Source organism: Daldinia vernicosa (genome assembly GCF_022497035.1).
Source record: "Daldinia vernicosa strain CBS 139.73 unplaced genomic scaffold F5Y00scaffold_16, whole genome shotgun sequence".
Taxonomy (NCBI): domain Eukaryota; kingdom Fungi; phylum Ascomycota; class Sordariomycetes; order Xylariales; family Hypoxylaceae; genus Daldinia; species Daldinia vernicosa.
This window is the reverse complement of record NW_025953932.1, coordinates 198,832-221,788: the sequence shown is the minus strand read 5'-3', so window position 1 is coordinate 221,788 and position 22,957 is coordinate 198,832. Positions and strand designations below refer to the sequence as shown.

The 22,957-nt window shown below is 45.6% G+C and overlaps 5 protein-coding genes across 5 annotated transcripts; 2 read left to right on the top strand and 3 right to left on the bottom strand.

The window, feature by feature from the left end:
- Window positions 1-3,513: 3,513 nt before the first annotated feature.
- On the bottom strand, window positions 3,514-5,643 carry F5Y00DRAFT_252490 (uncharacterized protein; the record flags this gene model as incomplete). The annotated part of the gene is made up of 3 exons (XM_048009942.1): window positions 3,514-4,730; window positions 4,815-5,086; window positions 5,216-5,643. The coding sequence occupies 3 exons, from the start codon at window positions 5,641-5,643 to the stop codon at window positions 3,514-3,516; spliced, it is 1,917 nt and encodes a 638-aa protein (XP_047866020.1).
- A 7,915-nt stretch (window positions 5,644-13,558) lies between these two features.
- F5Y00DRAFT_260822 (histone H4.1) lies at window positions 13,559-14,029 on the bottom strand (the record flags this gene model as incomplete). The annotated part of the gene is made up of 3 exons (XM_048011084.1): window positions 13,559-13,722; window positions 13,786-13,923; window positions 14,020-14,029. The coding sequence occupies 3 exons, from the start codon at window positions 14,027-14,029 to the stop codon at window positions 13,559-13,561; spliced, it is 312 nt and encodes a 103-aa protein (XP_047866019.1).
- F5Y00DRAFT_233569 (uncharacterized protein) lies at window positions 13,694-14,255 on the top strand. Its single transcript, XM_048007323.1, has 3 exons — window positions 13,694-13,722; window positions 13,786-13,923; window positions 14,020-14,255. The coding sequence occupies exon 3, from the start codon at window positions 14,035-14,037 to the stop codon at window positions 14,245-14,247; it is 213 nt and encodes a 70-aa protein (XP_047866018.1). The 5' UTR covers window positions 13,694-13,722; window positions 13,786-13,923; window positions 14,020-14,034; the 3' UTR covers window positions 14,248-14,255.
- An 892-nt stretch (window positions 14,256-15,147) lies between these two features.
- On the top strand, window positions 15,148-16,442 carry F5Y00DRAFT_233567 (histone H3). The gene is made up of 3 exons (XM_048007322.1): window positions 15,148-15,735; window positions 15,881-16,033; window positions 16,090-16,442. Exons 1-3 carry the CDS (start codon window positions 15,523-15,525, stop codon window positions 16,132-16,134), a joined length of 411 nt encoding a protein of 136 aa, XP_047866017.1. The 5' UTR covers window positions 15,148-15,522; the 3' UTR covers window positions 16,135-16,442.
- Window positions 16,443-17,321: 879 nt separating this feature from the next.
- F5Y00DRAFT_233565 (beta and beta-prime subunits of DNA dependent RNA-polymerase) lies at window positions 17,322-22,818 on the bottom strand. The gene is made up of 2 exons (XM_048007321.1): window positions 22,463-22,818; window positions 17,322-22,407 (listed from the first exon to the last, which is right to left on the bottom strand). The coding sequence occupies exons 1-2, from the start codon at window positions 22,642-22,644 to the stop codon at window positions 17,439-17,441; spliced, it is 5,151 nt and encodes a 1,716-aa protein (XP_047866016.1). The 5' UTR covers window positions 22,645-22,818; the 3' UTR covers window positions 17,322-17,438.
- Window positions 22,819-22,957: the final 139 nt, after the last annotated feature.

The window sequence follows — 22,957 nt, the reverse complement described above, 5'->3', positions numbered from 1 at the left end:
TTATAGAAAACACCGCCACAATGTCCTGGTCAAGCCACATAGCCCCTGTAATTTTCACATGTGGCTAAATTGATAGATGCCCGTCCACTCACAGGTAGCTTCCATCTAAGCGAGGCGGATCTTCAATGCCGGTCTACTCGGGTGGCTTCGGCTAATGCCGAGTAGATTCTAGAATAAACGAGCTAATGGGAGTAAGGGATAGCTTGACAAAAGTACAGTTACACTACAGCAGCTGACTCAACACAAACAAGACTTTAGTACTTTACTTGTCATAGCTAAGGTACATACCTACCTAGTACCTAAGTAGGTATACTGGCTATACCGAAGGGAACCGCAGGCCGAAACCGCGCTCCGATGAACGCTTTCACGTGCCTATTCCGCCTATTTTGCAGCATGCCTTAGGTACCTACCTACCTAATTATTTCATTTTATTTACATACATACATACATACATACGAGCGCAGCAGTTAATATACGAGCCACAGGGCAAGAGGGAAGAGGTGGGGGGAGGGAAAACGCACAGCGACGACATTTCTAAGTTTGGACCCCTGCGGTCATGCCCGGTGACGTCGTTGGGTGCCTCGGGGTTATGCAACGAAGATGCATGTCGTGCAGTAGCCTTGATGAGATATGTACATATGTATGTATATGTATGTATATGTATGTATACGAACGCAACGCAACGCAACGCAGCATTAAACTGACTGCCTGTCTTGTAGCTTCCAAGGTAGAGTGGACTTGTATGTATGTATGTATGGTACAGGTCGTATCTCAGATAGACCACGCAGTAATGGATAGAAAATAATAATGATAATAATAAAAAAAACTTGCTTACGCGCGCATGAAGCAGTATGTATGTTACTAATCATTTCTAAGCAACTGTTTTTTTTTTCTGCATTTTTATTTATTTATTTTTATCTTTGTTCTTTTTTCCTTTTACCCCGATATGCCGCTGGAGGTATGGTAAGATGATACCTAACGGCGGGCTATTATCATTTGCGCCATGCATGTAGGTACCTACCTAGGTACATACAGCATACAACATACAACATGCACATACATGGTATCCATGCCTTAAGCTTACATAGCTCTACTCTATTTTGCTGCTTGCTTCCCAGCAACTCAAGTCCGACGCAATCGCATCGCCAATAACCCAACCTCGGCAGCATCCATTCGACGCGCCTTGACATATACATACGTGGAGATGCCTGCTGCCAGTCCCCCAGCGTAGGATAAGATACCCCGAATCCCGCTGCATCTACGGCAATTATTGTTGATAGCTAAACGAGGACGTAAATACCTTACATACCTATATTATAGTCTATAAACGTACATATATATACCTATATGCGTACTTATATATACCTATATGCGTACTTATATGATGCGCACCTGGGTAACATACATATAGCAGCAGCAGGTTAGGCTAGGTACCTAACCTACCTGATGTATGTACCTATGCAGTGTAAACAGATCAATAAATGACAGATACATAGCCTTTGGGCACAGCGCATATGTAAGTCTAAGTACCTTAGGTACCTAGGTACTCAACACAACAACATCAGACATATCACCACAAGCACGCAAGGATCATAAAAAAAAGAAAAAAGAAAAATCAGAACCATAAAGCAACAACAGCAAACCTATCAATGTAACAAAGCAAACAAACAAAGCCAACCCGTTTCACCGGCCGAAGAATCCACCTCTAGACCGAGGTTCCAATGCCAAGGAACACAAACTACGGTTGATTCCATCCGTTATCCGTTAGGTCCGCGCGCCCTAAAAATATAAGCTTAATCTCGCAAAAACCAACTTCTAGCATCCAGCATCAAACACGTATCGTAACCATATCTATCGTATGCATACACGCGAGAGCACGGCACCGTATCATTCATCCTAAAAACATAAACTTAAAACTTAAAATACTAAATTATATTCTTGTAATTCGTTATTATACGTCAGGCAAATAAGTATACATTAGGTAGTCATGTATAGTTATATATTCCTAATAAATACAAAAGATACCCAAACATGCTACACAAGACCAAGGTCGGTAGTATTAATATGTAAAGTACCTTCGCAGGGTCATTAATTCTATAACAGAGCTCCCGTCGGCTCTCAACTTTTTTTAGCCATGCCGTCATCTCCCTATCATATTCATAATACAATCTTTTTCTGTCTGCCGACATGTCGTGAAGCCCTTTTTTATGATCCTGCGTACCACCCAGCGCTATGTATAAGCTGCTGCAAAAGGACAAAGAAATGAACAAAGAAAAAATACATCCGCTGATCATACATTCGTAATTTAAGATATTCGTCTCAATCATATGCTTCCTCTTCCCAATCATTGGTAACGAAGCCTATGCAAATACTCTCCTCTCGCTTTTGTTTCCCGGCCAGAATCGTACAGCACCCAGCAAATGCAACAGGTGTAAGATAATAAATACAGCCCCTTTGGCGGCATAGACGAAAATTATACAGACGAAGGGACCATTAAAAAATAAGTGTAGGTAAGGCTGAGTTGAATGCAAAAAAAAAGAAAAAATCATTGCTGATCCGATTCCGGCAATTTTCTTTCCTTCCCAAGTCTATAAGGTACCCGGACCTGTAGCCCCGTAAACCCCGTGACAAATACATGGAATGACGAAATAAGGAAATATAAGGAGAAATAGATAAGGAACCTGAATTTCTCCCGTTATCAGTTCAGTTCCGCTCCCGAGTAATAGTGACGCCTAGTTTACCTGCGGACTGCTCAAATAGCCCGGAGCCGAATGCATGGTGATGACAGATGCGAAACAGAATCATGCATGTCCCACAGGAGCCGAACCGATCTGACGACAGTAATCATGGTTGCATGCGAGTTCGTCAGGAAGCGGAAACGGAATCGAGGGTAAAGCGTTCCGGTAGAATGTACCAGAAAATTATGTCAATGATGCAAAACCACGATAAGCGAAATGGAATATGATGTAGGTGGTGATGCTGTAGCACTCGGCGGCCCACGCCCAAAAGCCCAGAAGTTCCCAAGTGATACGTCATAGGGAGACGTCATACCACCGCCAGCCAGTCGCTAGCCAGTCGCTAGCCAGTCATGAGCGCTGCGGGGACGGCCGTCGGGTCCCAACCCAAGGGTCCTGATTGATCAGCGCGCTTTGTGGCCCAAGTTGGAAGTCGGACCACCGCTAGGCGCGATCCATGCCGGAAATAGCCAGGTGCATTCATTAGCCCGCAGGTCCCTGCAGATTGACGTTGGACCCTTGATATCGAACCTATCTTCCAACGTCAACGGAACCCCACTCGATACACCCTCGGCTTTGCATGGCCATTGGGCATTGCGTTGGGTCCGCCCTGCTTCCAGACCATTCGAGCACCATTCGAACGGCATTCGAACATATCCTCCAACCAAGGAACCTTCTAGCCCGCAAATCGCACTTCGCACTGCCTTGGACTGGGTATCTTGGCAGTACATACGGCATACGTTGCAGAGAGTGAGTTTAGGCTTCGTTATGCGCCAGCTCATACGCCAACACCACCTCGCCTCCGATGCTTGCCAGGAAATTCCACGTCCGGGTGACAGACGCGATAATGCCTTGTAAGCGCATCTGCCCGACTAAATGTCTTCTCTTCCGTACAAAGGTCGCAGCGGACTTTTTGCTTGCGTGCATTGTGAATCGTATCTTCGTGTCGCGTAAGATCGTAGGGCCTAGAGAAGATTGTATTGCATGGCTTTCCCGTGCTAGGGTTTATCCTCTCACACTTGTGCGGCCCAGCCTGACTGTTGAGCATGCTGCCAGACATTCCACTCGTTGTTGTCGGGGATGACCTGACGTGGCTTAAGGCATTGGCTTGTCGATGCCCCTCGCGCTTGTGCTTTTGTAGTAATGCTGGCGTCTCGAACCGTAGCGTACAGCCATGATATGTGCAAGTGTACGTCCCTCCGTCCGCACTGGCTCCAGCTGGTTTCTGGCTTGGGATATCGCCACCCTCTGAGTTGCTGGCTTCGGTTGAGCTCACCCTTGAATATGTAGAGGTTGTAGGGGTCGAGCGCTGTTGCTGCTGCCGGTGCGCAATGAAAGGATATTGTTGCGGCATCTGTACATTACTCGGCATAGAGAAGTTGAATGCGGCCTGTATTGGTGTCGATGCCATTGACTGGAAAGACGGGCTTGAGTGTTGTGAAATGGTCCTAGATGCTCCATTTGTGGCCCCGTTGTTCGTGTGCTCCATGTTGTAACTGCTAGTCTCATGCGGCTGAAATAGCGGCATATTAGAAGCGTCATCCGACTCGTTGAAGTCAAGCATCGCATCCTTCGGCGAAATCGTGTTTGGTGTTCCTTGCTGCTGTGTAGAGTTGCGCGCCAACTGTTGCTGTAGTTCCTTGTCGTCTCGTTCAGCCTTCAACCGCTGGTTCATCTGTCGAGCCGATCCGATGTGCATCTGGTCCACGCCCACCTGAGGGAAATCGTTGATAGCGGAAGCGTACGGCGAACCTTGCCGGAACGGAGACTGGTCATCTCGCGATGTGCTCGACACAGGCGATTGTACTGCGCTAAGATGTTGACTGTTGGCAGCCTGTAGTCTCTGGGCGAACAAGTCGTTACTTGGCGACATCGCCATCTGTGTCTGAGGCGGTGGAGAAGCTGACGTTATAGTAAAGTTGGGGTTATAGAGCTCGTCGTTATAGATGTCTGTCATGGTGCGATCTAGCTTAGGAACTTGTGGGTTGTGAAAAACTGCGTCATCAAGAAGTTGTAAGTAGTTGTCAAAGTCAGGATCAGAATCGCACAAGAAGGGCGACATAAGAATGGAGGCCTCACCATTCCTTGATCTTCGGCAGTCGTCTTCGGTCTCGTGGAAAGACGGTGTCGCGGGTGAGTCACCCGCGACTGAACTCGCCACCGAGACTGGGTGAGATCTGGCAGAAGAAGAACCACCGCCAATTGACAACTCGGGAGCCGGGGCTAAGCCTCGGTCACTCCTTGGCTTGTGTTGCTGCTGATTCGCTAGGTTTGGCAAGCCATCAACCGAGGATACATCGCGCGACACATGCTGACCGCTGATGATATTACGGTTGTTGTGGTAGTTATTACTGTTGTTATTAGTCATATTGCTGTCGCGGTTGTTGAACAGGGCGCTCGCGTAGAAGTTATCGGGTATCGACATAGGTTTTCCCATGCCGTATGCGTAGTTGTTTTCGCCACCTCCTATGTCGTGATACCCGTCATTCCCTGAATCGGGAACAGCGATGTGCGGGTTCGATGTATTGGCATTGTACGGTGATGCTGGACCGTTAGATCCTAGCGACGAGAGAGAGGATTCGCGCTGATGGCTAAAGCGATGTGTTGCTCTAGGGGTTTGTTGACTACTATGAAGCATCCACGATTCTGACGGCATCAAGTCGGGAACCTGGGTCAGACTTTGGCTGTTGCTTCCCCCGTCAAAGCTCTGTTGCGACGACGGTGTCGCAGGCGTCCTGAACCGCTGAGAAGCGGCGATGGCGGCGGCAGCAGTATCTAATGTTGAGAGTGATGATGATGTTGACCGGTTGAAGCCGTTATTCGTACTCGATGTGCCGTCGAGGGTTTGTTGGGGAAAGAACTGGAAAGGTTGGTGGTTACTTGATGAATAGCTATTGTGATCAAGCATCTGCATCATATTGTGTGACGATGCGATGGGACGAAGCGATGGGACGGTCGAACGAACAGTCGTCGAGTAATGTTTGAGTTTAAGTTTGGCTGTAATCGGATGTAGTCAAAGAAATTAAGACGGAAATCCAAGTAATGTAAGTATCGTAGTTGGAGAAAATGCTGTAATGATATGTATTAGTTCGGATAGAATGATGAAGTGTGGGGTGGAAAGTAGAGATGTGGCGAAGATAATGACTTAAATACGGAAGGGTCCAATTGACTGACATCCAGATTATTGGGGAACAGGGTTGAGGGGACCGACTGGGGTATAGGGAAGGTACCAAGATACCTGAGGTACAAGGAGTCTTAGCTCCTTTAGCTTCCTTGGCTTTTCCCAATTCTTTTCTTTCCCTCTTCCACCTCTGCACCTCCGAGGAAAACTATGACAAAGTAAACCTTGACAGAGGGTCCCCAGTAGTTAAACCTTATTGGGAACAGGAACGACTCGGACCGACCAAGTCACTTAATCGAGAAAGAGACTATCCTTTGGCAAGTTGGTAGTCCTATCTTGTCTGTGTCTCTGTTCTCTTTCTTCTTTCCCGAATCTGATGAGTAATAGTCAGGTGGCAGAGGAGAGAAACGATGATGGCTTGATAATGAAGTGCTAGGTCATGTGGTCCAACCAAATTATTGGCTTGGGATTGCACCTCTTTGTTCTCGATCTTCTCGTCCGGATCGGCCTTTGACCTACTATCCGTAGCTAGTCTCTATACGGTAATTCGGCCAAGATCGATTATATGTCGGATTTTGGACGGTCTGTGTGTCCCGTTCGTCTTGAGTTGGATGGATGGTTTTAAAATTTTAAAAATAAGACGGTATCTGATGATGATATTTATTGTTCATCCAGAGGTATATATAATTAGTACCGTTGACACAATTATTCATGCAATACACTAGTATACATCTTGAAGGGTATTATTCATCCCCAATACGCGCGCGGATGCTGATTCGATGATTATACATAAGGTGTATACTACGTTGGCGTAAGTTAAGAATGAAAGTAGAGTACTTTAGAAAAAAAGGTACATTCAGTGGTACATGATATGTAATGGATGCGGGTCTACAAGGGACCCTGGCTTTAGCAGCTTTAAAAATGACGTAGCTTCGTATGCAGTTTGTGCATGTATGGCCTTGCAATGATTCAAGATACATATGTGGGTCGATCTCGCAATTGGGGGGGTCGTACAACGTCGATGAGAACTTTTTTCCCTTTTTTCTATTCATTTTTTTCCGTTTATCTCCCGCTCTGGCTTGCATCATGATCCCCCATTTAGTTGGCTTACCTAGTCCGATGCCTGTCCGACGCAGCCATTTACAAGATCATTTACCTAGGTATTCTATAACTTTTGATAGGTAATACGTAGTATACGTTTTCCAGATTCCAATGTATTCCCGGCTATCCACGGAGGGCTTGCCTGCACTGCCACGGCTAGATGATTCATGAGCCACAAATATTCAGCAGGTAAAGGTTCGAGGCTCTCGTCCCCAGGTGGGTATCTCCGGTAGAGGCAAGTATTTCCGACCCGATTACATAAAGAATGCAGAAACGCCAAAATTGATATGGGTAACCATTACTGTGTAGAGTACCTACATAGGTAGCGGATGTACTATAGTTACTTTACATACATTTTAAACACAGGACACAAGCCTAGAACAATTACGGGCATGGAAGAGATGCATCTACTAACACGTGTGAGATCTAGAATCAAGCGCGGAGAATTGGTCACATGTCAGGTACCAGTCAGATCATCTCTCGTGTTAGTCAAGTCACCATCGTTCCATAGTCATAAACCACATTTAATCACGAAATATACTGAGAGTATCATACTAGAATGTCTACGGCAACGTCGCATGGATAAATTAGTCATACGCTCGAGATGAATATATTTCTAGGCATTATCCTCATCCCTCCGGGACTTCGGATGCGATGGAGTTGGCGGGGTTTACGACGCATCGGCGTAAAAAAAAAGAGCATAAGGCGCAACGGGAGTTTCGGAGTCTTGGTCACGATTAGTTACGACCGGGATATATGCAACATAATGGAATTGTTTTTCTTTTTTTAGCCTCATGCTGGTGTGCAGAATTCCAAAATGCAAAGAAAGATGCGAATAGCTGTGTTACGGGGAATTAATGGTCCTACAAGCGAAAGAGAAAAAAAGGTTGTCATGTCAAATCTCGGCATTCGAGCTTGGCGTTATTCAGCCCTACATGGAATGGAAGCACAGGCCTAAGTCTCAGCAAATTCCGACGAATCCGATATCCTTTAACTCCCGCGGATAGTACGTCGGAGATGACTAACACGCCCTATTCCTTACTCCATGTGCCCCTTTGGGCGACATACGGCCTTACACGCAGACCCCGAGCCTGGTAGAGCGCAGTACCAACATTACACGTGATACACGCAAACCCCGTTCGCAACCGCGGGGTGGCTTGTATACCTACCTAAATACCTAACCTACATAGATACCTAATGTAATTACTACAGACAACGGCGAACGCCGTTCGGATATCTGTATTACTTGAGCAAAGAGGTACATATATAGGTACTTAGGAACAACTCTGCGTTTTGTATTATTGCCCTGCCCGGCATTTCAAATACATTTCAAATCATATTCGTGCTTAAGGTTGGTAGAATAAAGTCCCGAGGTTCTGGAACCGGCAGTTTTAGAAACAATTAGATTCTGGACCTTCAACTGGTAAAGAAAAGAGAAAGAAAAAATAATCATTGTGGAACATTCTACATGATTTGTGGCTGTGCTATGTACGCCCCCATGTACCTTGCAGATCGGTTGTCCCGGGCGCTTGTTCCTCCCCTCAATCAGACTCCTCTTTTTTTTCCCACCCGTTCTCGTTAAACCTTTCGTCGAATTATACCTGGTAAATATACCCTATACCTGGACTGCGGATATAGTTGTCGAGCCGAAGTCAAGGCTACAGAAGTCGGCTATACACAATTTTGAATCGTCCAATCAGAAGTATTATATATATGTATTAGACATATTTATTTCTTCGATCGATTTGTGCTATCCGATCGGCACATTGAACGTCCACACGTGTATCCGTGGGGATCGGGAGGCAGCCCATACAGCCCGTAGGTATATACAAAATGCAGTCTGGCCAGACCTCAACCGCGCAGATACCTTACGTATGCAATAGCCATTGATCGTGACCATCGATATTGGCATTGTGGATGTCGGCTATAATCGCTTTTGTCTGTTCATGCGTTTGTCGTATTATTTACATCAACCCATGTCAGCCAGGTCAGGAACCAGGCAAGTGTCAACGGCACAGGAGATCAGGGATTAAGGATACCTACAAGCGAGCACAGCCTTTCCGTCCCGGCGTATAGTGCTGACGATACACGAATCTGGCACATGGGCCTAAGGATGGGAAAGTTCAGAATACGATTCCACAATCCCCATACTTGATGTTGTGTAAGGTATCCGGCCTACTGCGGCTAAAGTAGCATTCAGCTTGTGCAAACATCCCTCCCTTTTTTTGTGGTCTCCCACGTGGAACTTGTTGCTCGCTTCGACCGAGATGAATACCAAGCTGGCTGGAACTACTAACTACTGCAAGAATGAGGATACCTACTCGAGAACACGGGGTCTTAGACAAAGACAAGTTACGTTGCAACTGATGAGATTGAAATTTTTTTCACTCACATTACATACCCAGCCGTATTTTTCCGTACTACGATGGTATACCACAGGATCGGTCGGCTCCGGCTCGGTGGCTTCTATGATCATAACCCCTTATCGACTAGCGTAAACACAACGTCCATCTACATATGCGTGTATTGTACAATCTAGACTTTTTCGTTTCTTCTTTTCCCCCGCATAGTTCCTTGTCCCGTCGTGCACGCACCTGAATACGGCGCCAGCGTCAAGCAGCTAGTCTCCAAATCTGTAGGTATATGCAAATTGTTGAGACAAATTGAACACAACATACTACTACATAATGCGCGACTTCGCGGCCTGCTGAAAAAAAGACTCGCGTAGGCTTCCTCTTACATGTATGCACATGTCTTAATATAGTAAACGTTGACAATCTGTCTATGCAAGATACCCACTTGAAACAAACCATGCATCGTTACGAAGGGGTCTAGAAGGCGATGTTCATGCTGTTAGTTACGTGAGCCTCGTTTTTTTGAGTGCTGACACGCAACAAGAATCGAGACCGCTTACAAGCAGCTAGTGTTGCACGACTCCCTATCCTAGGGCTCAGTCTCGAAGGACACCAGATAGGTTATACCACACCCAAATGCCATGTCGTAACATACGCCAGCGGCTACGTGCACCCCCAAATGCGACTTTCCACTGCGCGCTGTCTGCAATGCACCGTGTCAGCGATCTCATGTTGGGAGATCTTGCATTGGGGCCAAGTCCAGATATAGCAACGGCTTCCCCGTATCGAATGAACGATTCCTTCTAGCCTACGGCAAGCCCATCGTGATTCGCATCTATGCGTCTTAGAAGTCGTATTACATATACTGAGAGAAATTAGACACGCTGATCAAGCAGCTGAAGTGTCTATTCAGCTAATCGTCAGCTCTGCATGTTAAGGGAAATGCAAGGAAATAAAATAAAACACGGGAAATATTTATGCTCAGTAGTAAGTAGGGAGAGTTTTGGTGATTAAGTCCATACTAGTCTAAAATTGGATGAAACTTAGTTGATATGTATAGAACGCGTCTTATCTCCTCTATAAGTGAGTATTAGACGCGTACTTTCGCGTCGTGAATAGTGCCAAATCCCCGCCAACTTTTAATCAGCCCCTCGGCATCCCCACACGCCAACGTCCATATTAATCCAACTACAGTACGGTGCGTTTCTTTTTTTCTTTCTCTTTCTCTTTTGTTTTGACCTTTCTTTTCCCCTTTCTTTCACACTTTTATTTTCTCTTTCTCTTTCTTTTTTTCTTTACAGAGCAAGAAAGTCTTGCACTGTGTGGCTAGTGCTAAGGCTGGCATGGCCAGTGTCACGTTTAATTCAATACTACAATTATCGGTCTCACAATTAAAACTCACGATTATATCGGCTCTAACTAAAAGATGATGATGATATGACTTTTCCATTGTGAAATGGGGGTTTAGATGATGCTTCGGTCCGGGTCCGGAGCCGGTAAGCATGCTCCGATCCGGTCAACGGATCACATCGCAAGAGCCGGCTCCCAGCTGATACCCCAGCATCGGCGACTTCAATCGAAAATTTCAGCCAAACCGCTGATTGTATAGTATTGCTCGCGTATACGAATATTCTAACCTCCTAAAAGTAGCACAAAAGGAGTGTTTGCCATATTAACCGGATTACACATTCATGAATCATCTTGATCCAGTTCCAGGCAGCTCCTCGCAACATGTAACCCATCTACTGAGAACGATAATAATATTAGTAACCTCTATTAGACGCAGGTGCTTTGATGACTATGTGACCTATCTACATGACCACGTATCTGAGATGAGAATGACAATTCAAATGCTTACGTTACGATTGGATATTGGTACATGTGATCTACTTACTCCACGCAGTACCCCAGAATAGAATACAGACGATTATTATATTTTTCGAGTCCGATGGTGAGATGATCACTTGGAGCTCTTGGTAAGCCAATATCGTTATCGACTATTGGTATCTAGCTACATGATGTTGCATGATGCATATGGACGCAGTGGACCAAAATAGACATACATCGACGTGCAAGACTAGGTCTAAACTAACGTGGGTAAACTTACACTTCAATAAGTGATATGATAAGCACCTCAAGAGTCTCGAAGCTACGTATGTGTATGATCTTATCATAAGCCCACCTCTAGCACAGACGAGCTGGGATTATGTACGCATGCAAGTACCGCATAACGGAATCAACAGCATGGTCAGATAAGACCAAGTCGAAACAAAGAGTACACGTAAACCTCAATGTTGCTTACAAAGTGTGTACGGTAAGAGGTAATTTGTCAGTCTCATATAAGCCATTACAATTATCAGATAAAATAGTCCGGCATGTTCGACAAGCGGTACCAGGAATACTTTTACGTTGGTAACATTTACGTGGCAGTTATCCAGATCACTGTGCCTCACTGTCACATTCCAGGCCCGAAGGATATATCAATAAGAAGTGACGAGTCGGAATTCATCAATTCGAACATTGTCGGGGTTTTAGATGAGATAACTATAACGGAGGACACTATCAGTATATACAGCCGTAGGCTCCCGTAGCTAGCTTGAACAAGATATGGTAACTCGCCAGTTCAAGAGGTGTATACATAAAAGACAATGACCAAAACCAACCAAGGTATAATAACAACATAATAACACACGGATGAGTATCGTATGATGGATAAGACTTTTAAATAAGCCGTAAATACTATCATGCCCAAATTTTCAAGACTTCCGTTACTTTGTATAATATAATACTGTAGAAAATATAAACAAGAAGTTAAATGTCATCATCTAGCTAACCTATGGATTAAGATCAATGCCTCTATCGCTAACCCTAAGGTGAGATTTGTTGATTCTCATAATGACAATCAACATAGCACGCATTCACCGACTGCATAAGATAAGCATACAAACATACAGAGGTAACTTGATCTCTCCCGCCTTTAAAAAGAGTTTAACGGACATTATCCATATTTAAGATTCAGTATCAAGTTGGCGTTTACGTTATTCAAACTGGCTGCAAGTCCTATAATCAATGATTTTAATATCTACCTATAGTTTTACTCCTGTAAACATTAAACTTAATCAACAATGCGCAATTGTTTGGATCTTCAGGTATTCGTACCATTCATCATATCGATGACACTTTTCAGGATGACTGAGTATAACCGCAATTTAAGCTGATATATGGAATAATTAAACACAAAATTAAATTGTAACTAGGTAATAGGTAAGCATCTGAAGATTATTCACACACTTGTTGTAGGATCAACTCAACAGGTTCCAAGAAGGGTTACAAATATACTCATACTTTATCAACTGTGGCCGTTTCACATGCTCCTGGTTAAAATAAAAGTCATGCATTAATCAACACAGGCATATCTAAACGGAAAACCTGCCACACCGCAATAAGGACCCATAGACCGTAGAACGCCTAGCAAGTACAAGGAGTACAGGGTTATTTTCCGCTTGGTACTAGCCGGGTTGGCGTAACGAAGAATAATCTCCTATCATCAAATAGTGAAGCAACCTCCTTTCTACATACCGAGGCCTGGCTTCGACTGGAAGTGTATTCTCATGTTGGACTTGCTAGTAATTTGAATATCAAGTAAGGCAAATATAAGTTTAACGTAGGCGGTGTTTTCAGCCAAGAAGAACATCCGGGATTTGTTTGTGCTACGAATATAATTATTGATACGTGTGGATTTGGAGATTATGAAATGGTCTCGACGTGAGAGCAACTATATTATTGCGTAGGGGGACTACATATGTAACTGCCTGTGATCATTCACTTGCTACGGTGTCGGGCTAGGTAGACCTCCTAGCAGGTCAAAATGAGTCATTGAATAACTGCCTTCGACCTGACTCACATAGAAAACACGTAAACCGGGTAGGCCACGGGATATAGCATATTGGTACGGTCGCGCCGAAAACATGGAGGCAGATACTACACTACGAACTAGACAATATGGTGCAATCACGGGAAACGAAAACGGATGGATGTTCTTATGTGTTCGTCAATTGATTATGCCTCGATGGACAAATCCATGTAGTGGACCCCCAAATCCCTTATGATACAGTGAACACCCTAAACGCAGAACCGAATCCCATGATCATCATGACCAACCACAATGCAATAGTTATGTGGCAACCGCGAGAAAAGACTTCATAACAAACGTGACCAAAACCCCTCCAAAGCCCAAGATTGAATGTTTAACCACCGAAACCGTACAGGGTGCGGCCTTGTCGCTTTAGAGCGTAGACAACGTCTAGAGATGTGACAGTCTTGCGCTTGGCGTGCTCAGTGTAGGTGACGGCGTCACGGATGACACCCTCGAGGAAGGACTTTAGAACACCTCGGGTCTCCTCGTAGATCACTGCGGGGCAAACGCGTTAGTTAACTGACGCGTTATAGACGTGACTGAGTAGATGTAACTTACTGGCTGAGATACGCTTGACACCACCACGACGAGCGAGACGTCGGATAGCGGGCTTGGTAATACCCTGGATGTTGTCACGAAGAATCTTGCGATGACGCTTGGCGCCACCCTTTCCGAGGCCCTTGCCACCTTTGCCGCCTATTCGAGGTATGTTAGCGACGCGATCTGATAAGGCTGAAGCTGAAAAAGGCTAGATGCCGAAAGGATATAGCCGAAGCTGAATAGGATACTTACGTCCAGTCATATTGAATGAGGTTAGAGAAAAGTATTTGGTTGATAGGTTTTGGTTATGGGGTGCTTGGTGCTGGTGCAAGTGGTACAGATGAGGCTGATATGCAAGCGGTATGTTTGGAAGATGGAAAGGTTGAGACGTGGGGAAAAGCGACAGTTTTAAATATCAACGGGGCGGGTCCGGTAGCTGGGAATCAGATCAGCCCGGGATTGACGCGAACTCGTGCCTGATCAGCCCCACTAAGTCGCAAAATAAAATAGCGGATTTTAACCAATAGAAAAAAAAAGAATGCTGCAGTCCAACGCGCTCCGCAGGGCAGCTGCGCTTGATTGTACACGGACCCCACTACTCCCATTCGGGTCAGATTTGATATGCAAGAAGTTTAAATCAACTTGGGCCAATCATTAATTCTCATTCTCTTATCGTTTTTCGGCTTTTGACGTTCTTTTAAGCAGTCAACCTACAAATCTACTAATAAACTAAAAGTGTCACGAACGCAACTTAATGATAATAATTAAACTTTATGCGCTTACTATTTATATTACCAAGCTAGGAATAGTTGGAAACCATTTATTAACCTTAGTCTGACTTGTTTCATGCATGGAGAATCTATTACATTCCATGAAGAAGCCCTTAACCTACATAGCTGTGTTATGTTTAGAATGATGCCTCAGGCATAACACTTACGTAGCTGCCCTCCTTTACGCATAGTACATTGCCATATGACTATGACTAGTTTTTCAAGCACACCTAAGTTTGCCACTTAAAGATAGTAATTGGATGTATCATTCATACAAAATACTTCCGCTCACCAATGGAATAATGAAATACGTACTTGAGAGAATGTCTTAGATCCGCGGAAACATGATATATGCCAAATCCAGTAATAATAAGATACCTATGCAAGTACGTTTCAGCGCTGCACTTTCATTAGTTGCAGCCTTATCAAATGTCTTATCAGTTTTAGTATGTTGCCATACGTACGGGTCGAATAGCAATTGCCTTTTTCTTGATCTAGAGGATTTAAATTGCTACGAAAGTAGTAAAGTCACTAAATTTATGGAGAAACCGCTAAGGTGCACCCAATCAGAAATTGGACGAGTCCCGAATGGCAACCAAGTCTCAAAATTCCCACCTAAAATCCAAGCACTTTTGAACAGCAAAACACATCCCTGTCTCCCCCCCAAAAAATAATCAACAACGCACCCCAAAGTAACCGCGCTTTCGAAATTTTTTTTCTCTCTCTGATCCTGCAACGCTGCGCATTGACCATCTGATCAGTTGCCCCCCAGAGTACCTGCCTTGCACACAATCAGCCAAAGGAGAAACCCAATCTCTCACATATTTAACTAAGTTCCCCCACCCCTCCAATCCGTTTTCTCTTTTCTACCATCTACAACAATCCACAACAATCCGCATTCGCCTCATCTTCACCACAACAACCATCAATATTACCACTTCCATCAACTTTTTCATCACCAAACTACTCGGTAGCATCATCTACAATGGCCCGCACTAAGCAGACCGCCCGTAAGTCCACCGGTGGCAAGGCTCCCCGCAAGCAGCTCGCCTCCAAGGCTGCCCGCAAGTCCGCACCGTCAACCGGAGGTGTCAAGAAGCCTCACCGCTACAAGCCCGGTACCGTCGCTCTTCGTGAGATTCGTCGCTACCAGAAGTCGACTGAGCTTCTCATCCGCAAGCTCCCCTTCCAGCGTCTGGTAAGTTATTATCCGTTCTATCATATCACCATCGCTTCATCCACGCGTCACTTGACAAGTGGATATCGCGACCGTGTTCTTCTACTTAACGCGACTTCCCCGCATCGCGATCATCAACAACATCAGACTAACGCGTCTTTAATAGGTTCGTGAAATCGCCCAGGATTTCAAGTCCGACCTGCGATTCCAGTCTTCTGCCATCGGTGCTCTTCAGGAGTCCGTCGAGTCTTACCTCGTCTCTCTCTTCGAGGACACCAACCTGTGCGCCATCCACGCCAAGCGTGTCACCATCCAATCGGTTAGTACACCTACTTCCATATTCACTATTTTACACATTTCTAACAACCATTACAGAAGGACATCCAGCTCGCCCGCCGTCTCCGTGGTGAGCGCAACTAAACAGTTGTCCGCTTACGGTCTTGGTGATTTGCAGGGGTTTTGGTCGGATGCTGCACTTTATGATTCCCACAGGGATGGCATGATGAATTCGGTTTACAGGGAATGGTAATCATTACGGCGTTTGCGATTACGTTGCTTTTTACAGATATGGATTGTACCATCAGTGATAGGCAGTTAGCCTTCTGCGCTGCGATACTGAACTGAGAAATCAGAAACATGAACAAACAAACTCACTAGTCTTTCCATTGCCCGAGTGACTTAATGTAACTATCGCTACTAGTTTATGAATCATACCGTATGCCTTCTTGTATTATGAAATATCTAATGCGCTTGATCGTACGACTAATGACTCTACTTGGTCTCTTGCATGTATTTGCGCCTGTAGTTATTACTAACTTGTATTCCTTAGGTAATGTTTAATGCTAATATTGGACTGCATTGTGTTATTGTATTTGGACCGAGTTATCCTGTCAATGATTATGACAATCAGGTCGCTTCTAGTATGTTTCTACTTGCCCGAATATGTCAAGCTAAGGGTATCGAATATGAATGTGTGTTACTAATATGCGATCACCCCCTCTATCATAGAATAGTATTGATGTTGATCACTGCACTCTTAACTACGTTTTGTGCGCTGTTGAATGTTCCCATATATATATCACATATGCTAATAGATCTGATCGATAAATGCTCAATTTTTACTCCCGCTTATATCCAGAACGAGCTTGGCATGTTTTTATTCTCTCCAGTCTCTGAGCTAATCTCCTTGTATCCAACTATGTAGGCAGCAATCCCCTTTACCCGGCTATCGGCTCATTCTATATCGACATGGTAAATCCCGTCCGCTCGGACACATTTCTCCCGTCTTTTTTCCCTGTAACTATAATATTCGCGTAGTTACGTGTCTAAGTCGTAGTGCAGGGGTATCTATTAGAGTTTATTTCCACATTACGGTCTTTGGTGAAACTTGGTAGGACTCTTGATACGTAATAGAGGGCAGAATCAATAAATGAATTTGCCTCGTGGTAACTCAAATTGTATATACGTGGTACTAGGATTTCACCTCTACATATTCTAAGTCGCGGCCTCACTACATATGTCGCTAAATAGAGGTGACTTCTTTTGAAGTTGCAACGCAAGTCTTATCATATTAAGGAGGTTTCTCATTGTACTCAAGTCATAAGACATGATTGTGAAATAGCTGGTATTTTCCCATATCTAACTCTAAGAATACAAGTGTACTCCAAACCAAGATTTCAAAGATTCCATTGCGCCTATTTTGATATCTTATTAACTACGACCTCTCAACCCAAGTGGTTCTTCCCGTTCTTCGGATGTGCCTTGAGAAGAACGTCGAAGGCACCCGTGCCGATCATGCCGAGTCTTCCCATGACGATTCGGCTACTGGGTGTGGTAAGATCATCCCAATCTCCGTCGAGAACGGCGTCCTTCAAGAATGATAACGTAGTCTCGAAACTCATCTTGGTGAATGGACTGACGTTTCCCTTCAAGCCGTTGCGGTTGAACGGGGTGAATCCTCCATTCCTCGTCATGTAGTCTCCGATGAGGTTGAGATGTCGTTTGTCGACACCGATACCGTGGCCTTCGAAAACACCGCCAAGTTCCCGAATGATACTGTTACGTGCTGCCTCGACGCCATACACCTGGAGCACTGATGCAATATCGTTCGTCTGGATTTTATTAGGGTTGATGAAGTCGCCATATTTCTGCATGGCTCGGAGATTGACGCCTTCTGTGTGGATAACCGCCTTCTTTTCTTCCTCTCCAGTTCGCGGGTCGACTATCTTTTCGTCGGCCACGAATGTGCAGGACTTGATACCATCGATTTGCTGTATGAGCGTCTTCCGGACTGCGTCCTGGAGAACGCTCAACATGAGGATCTTAGGTATGTTGGAATCGTATTCGAGTGTGAAGTCACACCACTCGCCTTTCTTCTCGTCGCATGTAAAGCGAGATACGACCGGGGTCCTCTCCTTGATACGACTTTCGCGGGCACCGGCTCGTTTGCTGGTACTGCCGTCTTCATCTTCGTCGTCGCTTGGTGGGGGCGGACTACCGCCAAATCCTTCGTCCTCAGGCTCCTCTTCATCTTCCGGTGATGCCTCTCTCTCCATTCGCTGCTGGATCTCGTCATCTTCTTCATCATTCGCACCATATGAAACTGCCTGTGATCGGTTCGCGCGTTGCTTGGCATTTGTTGCGTCATCGTCATCGTCATCATCGTCGTCATCATCGTCATCGCGAGCTACGGCGTCGGGGTTGCCCGATGCTACTTCGACTACGCCAGACTTGACACCAACCTCAGGTACCGCGTCACCCTCTCGATCAACCTTTGCCTTAATTTCCTTCCTGATTAATTTCTCCAGCGTGGGTAAGAATTTAATCTCGAGGGTGTTCAGGACGTCGGAAATACTGATCGCGTACGTCTTTGTGTATTCGGTGGACGGGAAGAACTGGAGGTGAATATCGAACATCTTTGCCAAGCGGTAGCCAATGCCCTTGCCGACACGTTCCTTTACCGTAGCCTTGTCGACGACGTGCGAAAGCGGAAGGATACTGATGGCTTTTGCAAATGTCTCTCCGTCCGCCTCCGATAGTTCTTCGTTTAGTACCAGCGTCATGGACGGCGTGGAAATGTGGTCGCTGGCTGTCATGAGAATTTCTCGCAAACGGGGGATACCGAGAGTGACGTTCTTCGCAGAGTGACCAGCCAAATGGAACGTGTTCAATGTCATTTGAGTCGAAGGCTCACCAACGGATTGACCAGCAACGATACCTACAGCCTCACCTGGTTCCACTAAGGAGTGAAGATATTTAGAATGGAATATTTTCTCGGCGTATTTACGAGGGATGAGCATAGCACCTGATTTCTTCTCGCCCTTCTCCTTGATCAGACCGTCCTGGTTTTTCTTGATGTACTCAGACACCTTCTCGTAGAACTTTTCTGACGTGGAGAATGCATGGCGGTTGGGATTAAGCTCAGTGTGAATGGGGTCGAGGGCCTTTGGATCATTAGCCTTGGCTTGCTTGATGGCCTTCTTTTGGTATTTTTGAGCGTAGTCCTTGGATTCGTAGATTTCTTGATCCCATCCCCTTTCTCCAATACCAAGTAAGTTGACCTCAGATGTCTGGTTGCGGAGTATAAAGCCGAAGTCAGTCAAGTATTTCTGCTTGGTGATATCTAAGCCGTCTTCTCCGTATAAGAACTGAACCATTGATCCGTCGGCGTCTCGTACAGATGAATCGTAAGCAACTTTCAGACCTTCCATTCCCTTGATCAAACATCTTTGTAGATAACCGGATCGTGACGTCTTCACAGCGGTATCAATTAAACCTTCTCGCCCAGCCATGTGATGGAAATAGTATTCCTGAGGTCGAATTCCAGTCAAGAAACGGTTCACAATATAACCACCTGCTCGTATGTTTGTCTCGAACGGACGGAAGCATGGTAATGACTTGCCGCTAACCATTAGAGGGACCCTTCGGCCTTCAAGAACCTGTTGACCAAGGTTACAAGAAATCAAGTTTGCGTTAACAGTACTTCCCTTTGCACCGGACGTAGTCATAGACTGCATTTGATTCTTAGGGAATTGTTTTACGAGACCTGCGGGAAGAGTCTTATTGACCTCGCTAGACAGTTCGCGCGATCGAGAGTTCATCATGCGATCCAGGCCTTCTTGCTTGGTATCGTCACGCATAACCTCCTCTAACCGTTCTAATAGCAGCTCATCCGTGCTAGTAATATTGGGGCGGTCACCGAGACTCACGAATTGCGCGGCAACTTCAAGACCGATATGGCTGGCGCTCTTTAGCTTCTCCTTGCGACTCTTCTCACCTTCCGGTGTAAGTCGTAAATCGTCCATACCGCAAGTGAAAGCGCGCATATTGAGGTACCGGGTAAGCAGACGACCAAGACAACTGAGTAGCTTGGCGGCAAGTTCAGGACCCCAGATCTCATGGATAGAGTGTATAAATCCGCCAGCACTAGGACCTAGCTGTGACTTATCAAGAATACCGGTAATGAATTCGCCGTCGCTAAATAAGACATTACTCTCTTCGAGAAAGTTGCCCCAGGATGGTGGTTTTAGCTGTGATTTTCCGGTGAGCCAGAGGTCGCCGCAACCAGCCGGCTTCATGTTCTTCAATATGGTTGTAATGACCTGTTTTCCAGTCCAGCGCCTAGCAGGCTTGAAGATAGCCGGCGGGACAAGCTCAAGCCTCTCAGATGTGATATGGCCGCTCTCAGGTCTTAACGCGCCATATACAAGCTGCTGATATGCACCTTTGTCGAAGAAGGTATCTTTATTGCAGAGCGCAACGGATACAGACAAATGGTCCTGGATCAGACCTCGCAGAGGTTTCCCGGCGGTAGCTGATAGATATTGATGGTCGGTATCGGCAATCTTTAAAGCTTCTGCTCGAGCAAGTTCGTTTTGAGGGAAGTGCATATTCATCTCATCACCATCGAAATCTGCGTTGTACGTGTTACAATTTGCGTAGTGCATGCGAATAGTCTTTTCCCCGGGTAGGACTCTGGCTCGATGACCCATGATGGAAGGCTTGTGAAGCGTGGGTTGACGATTCATCAACACTACGTCGCCGTTTCCAAGATGTCGATGGACTTTTTTGCCTTTCACCCCGGCATACTCTTGGCTTGTCGGCGCGAGAAGTTGGTTGGCTAAGGCAACACGGTCTTCCGCAGATTTGTTCTTTAGGTTAATAATTTGCCCGTTCTCGTTCTCAATTGCGGCGGCACCGGGCCATTTGTCGACACCATTAATAACTGCCTGTTGCATTTCTCTAAAATTATGGCTGGTTACCGGTTCCGGATATGTTAACTTTTTAGCGAAGACGGGAGGGACACCTATTTCGCTGGTCTCGATGTTGGGATCTGGAGAAATGACACTTCGTGCAGCGTAGTTAACACGCTTGCCCATCATGTTTTTTCTGAAAAGCCCTTCTTTCTTTTCGAGCTTCTGTTTGATACCGTCTTCATTCCTCTTTCCAGCGGCTCCGCGGATAGGATTTCTATCACGATCAATTAAAGAATTTACACTATCTTGCAACTGAACACAAGCTTCATGCATTTCAGACATGTCTCGCCGCCGGGACGTCGAATTGGGATCGTTTCCCTGCTGTGTGATTTCCTTATGTATCTGGGCGATGCGCGCGCAAGCTGCAAGAATTTGCTTGTAGAGGGAGTTCTGTTGCGCTTCGGCAATGCCTCCGTCGCCTTGTCGCGCCTCGGGGCGGTATTTGTTAGGCGGAACAAGGACAGTTTGGATGAAGAAGTTGTCGGCAGGGAGCTTCTTCCCTAGAGGTCTCGAGTTGTAAACAAGGCCCATTATTTCTTGCTCTTTTTCAAACAAGAGTTGGAGTCGAGCCTGTACTTCCATCGAGTTGACATAGCGTTGCTGAGGTTTGGCCGATGCGTCTTTCTTCGCCTTGGGGGCCTTGATGGTAGCATCGCCACCTTCCGACATGATCACATCGCCATTCTCGTCAAGCTCTTCGCCCTCGCCCTCTTCATCTTCATCTTCATTATTATCCTGGTCGGGCTCTCCCTCACTTGATGGTAGATCAATGTCGGCGATACCTTCGTCTGTCTCATAGCTACGCTTCTTGGTTACGTCTACCTTGGATCTCCTTTTGATAGCCAAGGCGTCTCTATGCTCGAAATTTCGTTGCGCCATTTTGGCTTGGTCCTTGGCGCTGAGTGGCTTCTCGAAGATTTTCACAAACCGGTCCTTTCGGAAGTTTGGAGATATCGCCTGGCATGTAGCGCATGCTCTGCCCTTGGTTATATCCCTGAAGAAGTCCTTAAGCACTTCTCTCCTTGCCTCGGATGCACCCTCATGTTTACCCTTCCTGATGTCGGCGGTCCCAACCCTATGGTTCTTCAACGTTGTTTGGGTATAAACCTCTCTCATGCGAGTTATCTTGTCAAGAGCCGAGCTTTCTTCTCCGTCCGAAAGATTTTCATCATCGTCGACTTCGATATCGGTAGTCTCAGCTGTAATATCGTCGAGATGATTTGCCGCATCTATAAGGCCGAATTGAAGAAGACGTAGTTTACAGGCGACTAGGCTTAAGTCGGCCCGTCGCATTCGAAAGCGAAAGCAGTATTGACATTGCGCGCGAAGTAATCTTAAAATCTGGTCCATAAAAACAGGATGATATACAGGGACTGGAAGGTCGATATGGCCGACATGGCCTGGACAATTCGGCTGCGTAAGATTACATGTTGTGCATCTACCAGTGTTAATTTCATATGCGACGCATGCTACCACCTCTGGGTTCTACTTACACTGAATCTCCCCAAGCTCCAAGAGCTGGATCGTAAAGTCCACCAGGTATCGGATTTAAAAGACTATCAAAAGTGGTCGGGTTTTCAATCCTCTTGACAGAAATAGCTTTGATCTCAGCAGGAGTGAGGAAGTCGAAGTCGACGCTGTCGATAGCCGACGGGATTGGCTGTGAGATATTCATGGCTAACGGTTTTTATAACCTCATAGCCCGGCGCAACCTTCCCAACCCGTTTCGAACTTTAAATTAGTGCCGTTCGTTAGAGCTACTAGAGTTTAAAGAGGGTTGAAGAAATCTCAATAAAAACTCTATCAACTCATGGTATTGCGATTTTCTTGTATTATATTGGAGGGCTGGTTATTTATAAGTTATAAGTCGAGGATACTGTTTTTTTAGTGGGGTTCACGATCAACTAAATTTTTGGAGCTTGAACTTTTTAGCGGTGATAGACGGCAGAATTAAAAGATCATGTGACACATCTTATCTAACATATCAT

Bases quoted from the DNA above. Each gene is read 5' to 3' on its own strand.
- F5Y00DRAFT_233569 (XM_048007323.1), top strand. From the start codon at position 14,035: ATGAGGTTAGAGAAAAGTATTTGGTTGATAGGTTTTGGTTATGGGGTG.
- F5Y00DRAFT_233567 (XM_048007322.1), top strand. From the start codon at position 15,523: ATGGCCCGCACTAAGCAGACCGCCCGTAAGTCCACCGGTGGCAAGGCT. The intron at 15,736-15,880 runs GTAAGTTATTAT...CGTCTTTAATAG, and splicing joins AGCTCCCCTTCCAGCGTCTG to GTTCGTGAAATCGCCCAGGA. The intron at 16,034-16,089 runs GTTAGTACACCT...CAACCATTACAG, and splicing joins AGCGTGTCACCATCCAATCG to AAGGACATCCAGCTCGCCCG.
- F5Y00DRAFT_233565 (XM_048007321.1), bottom strand. From the start codon at position 22,644: ATGAATATCTCACAGCCAATCCCGTCGGCTATCGACAGCGTCGACTTC. The intron at 22,408-22,462 runs GTAAGTAGAACC...TAACACTGGTAG, and splicing joins GGAGCTTGGGGAGATTCAGT to ATGCACAACATGTAATCTTA.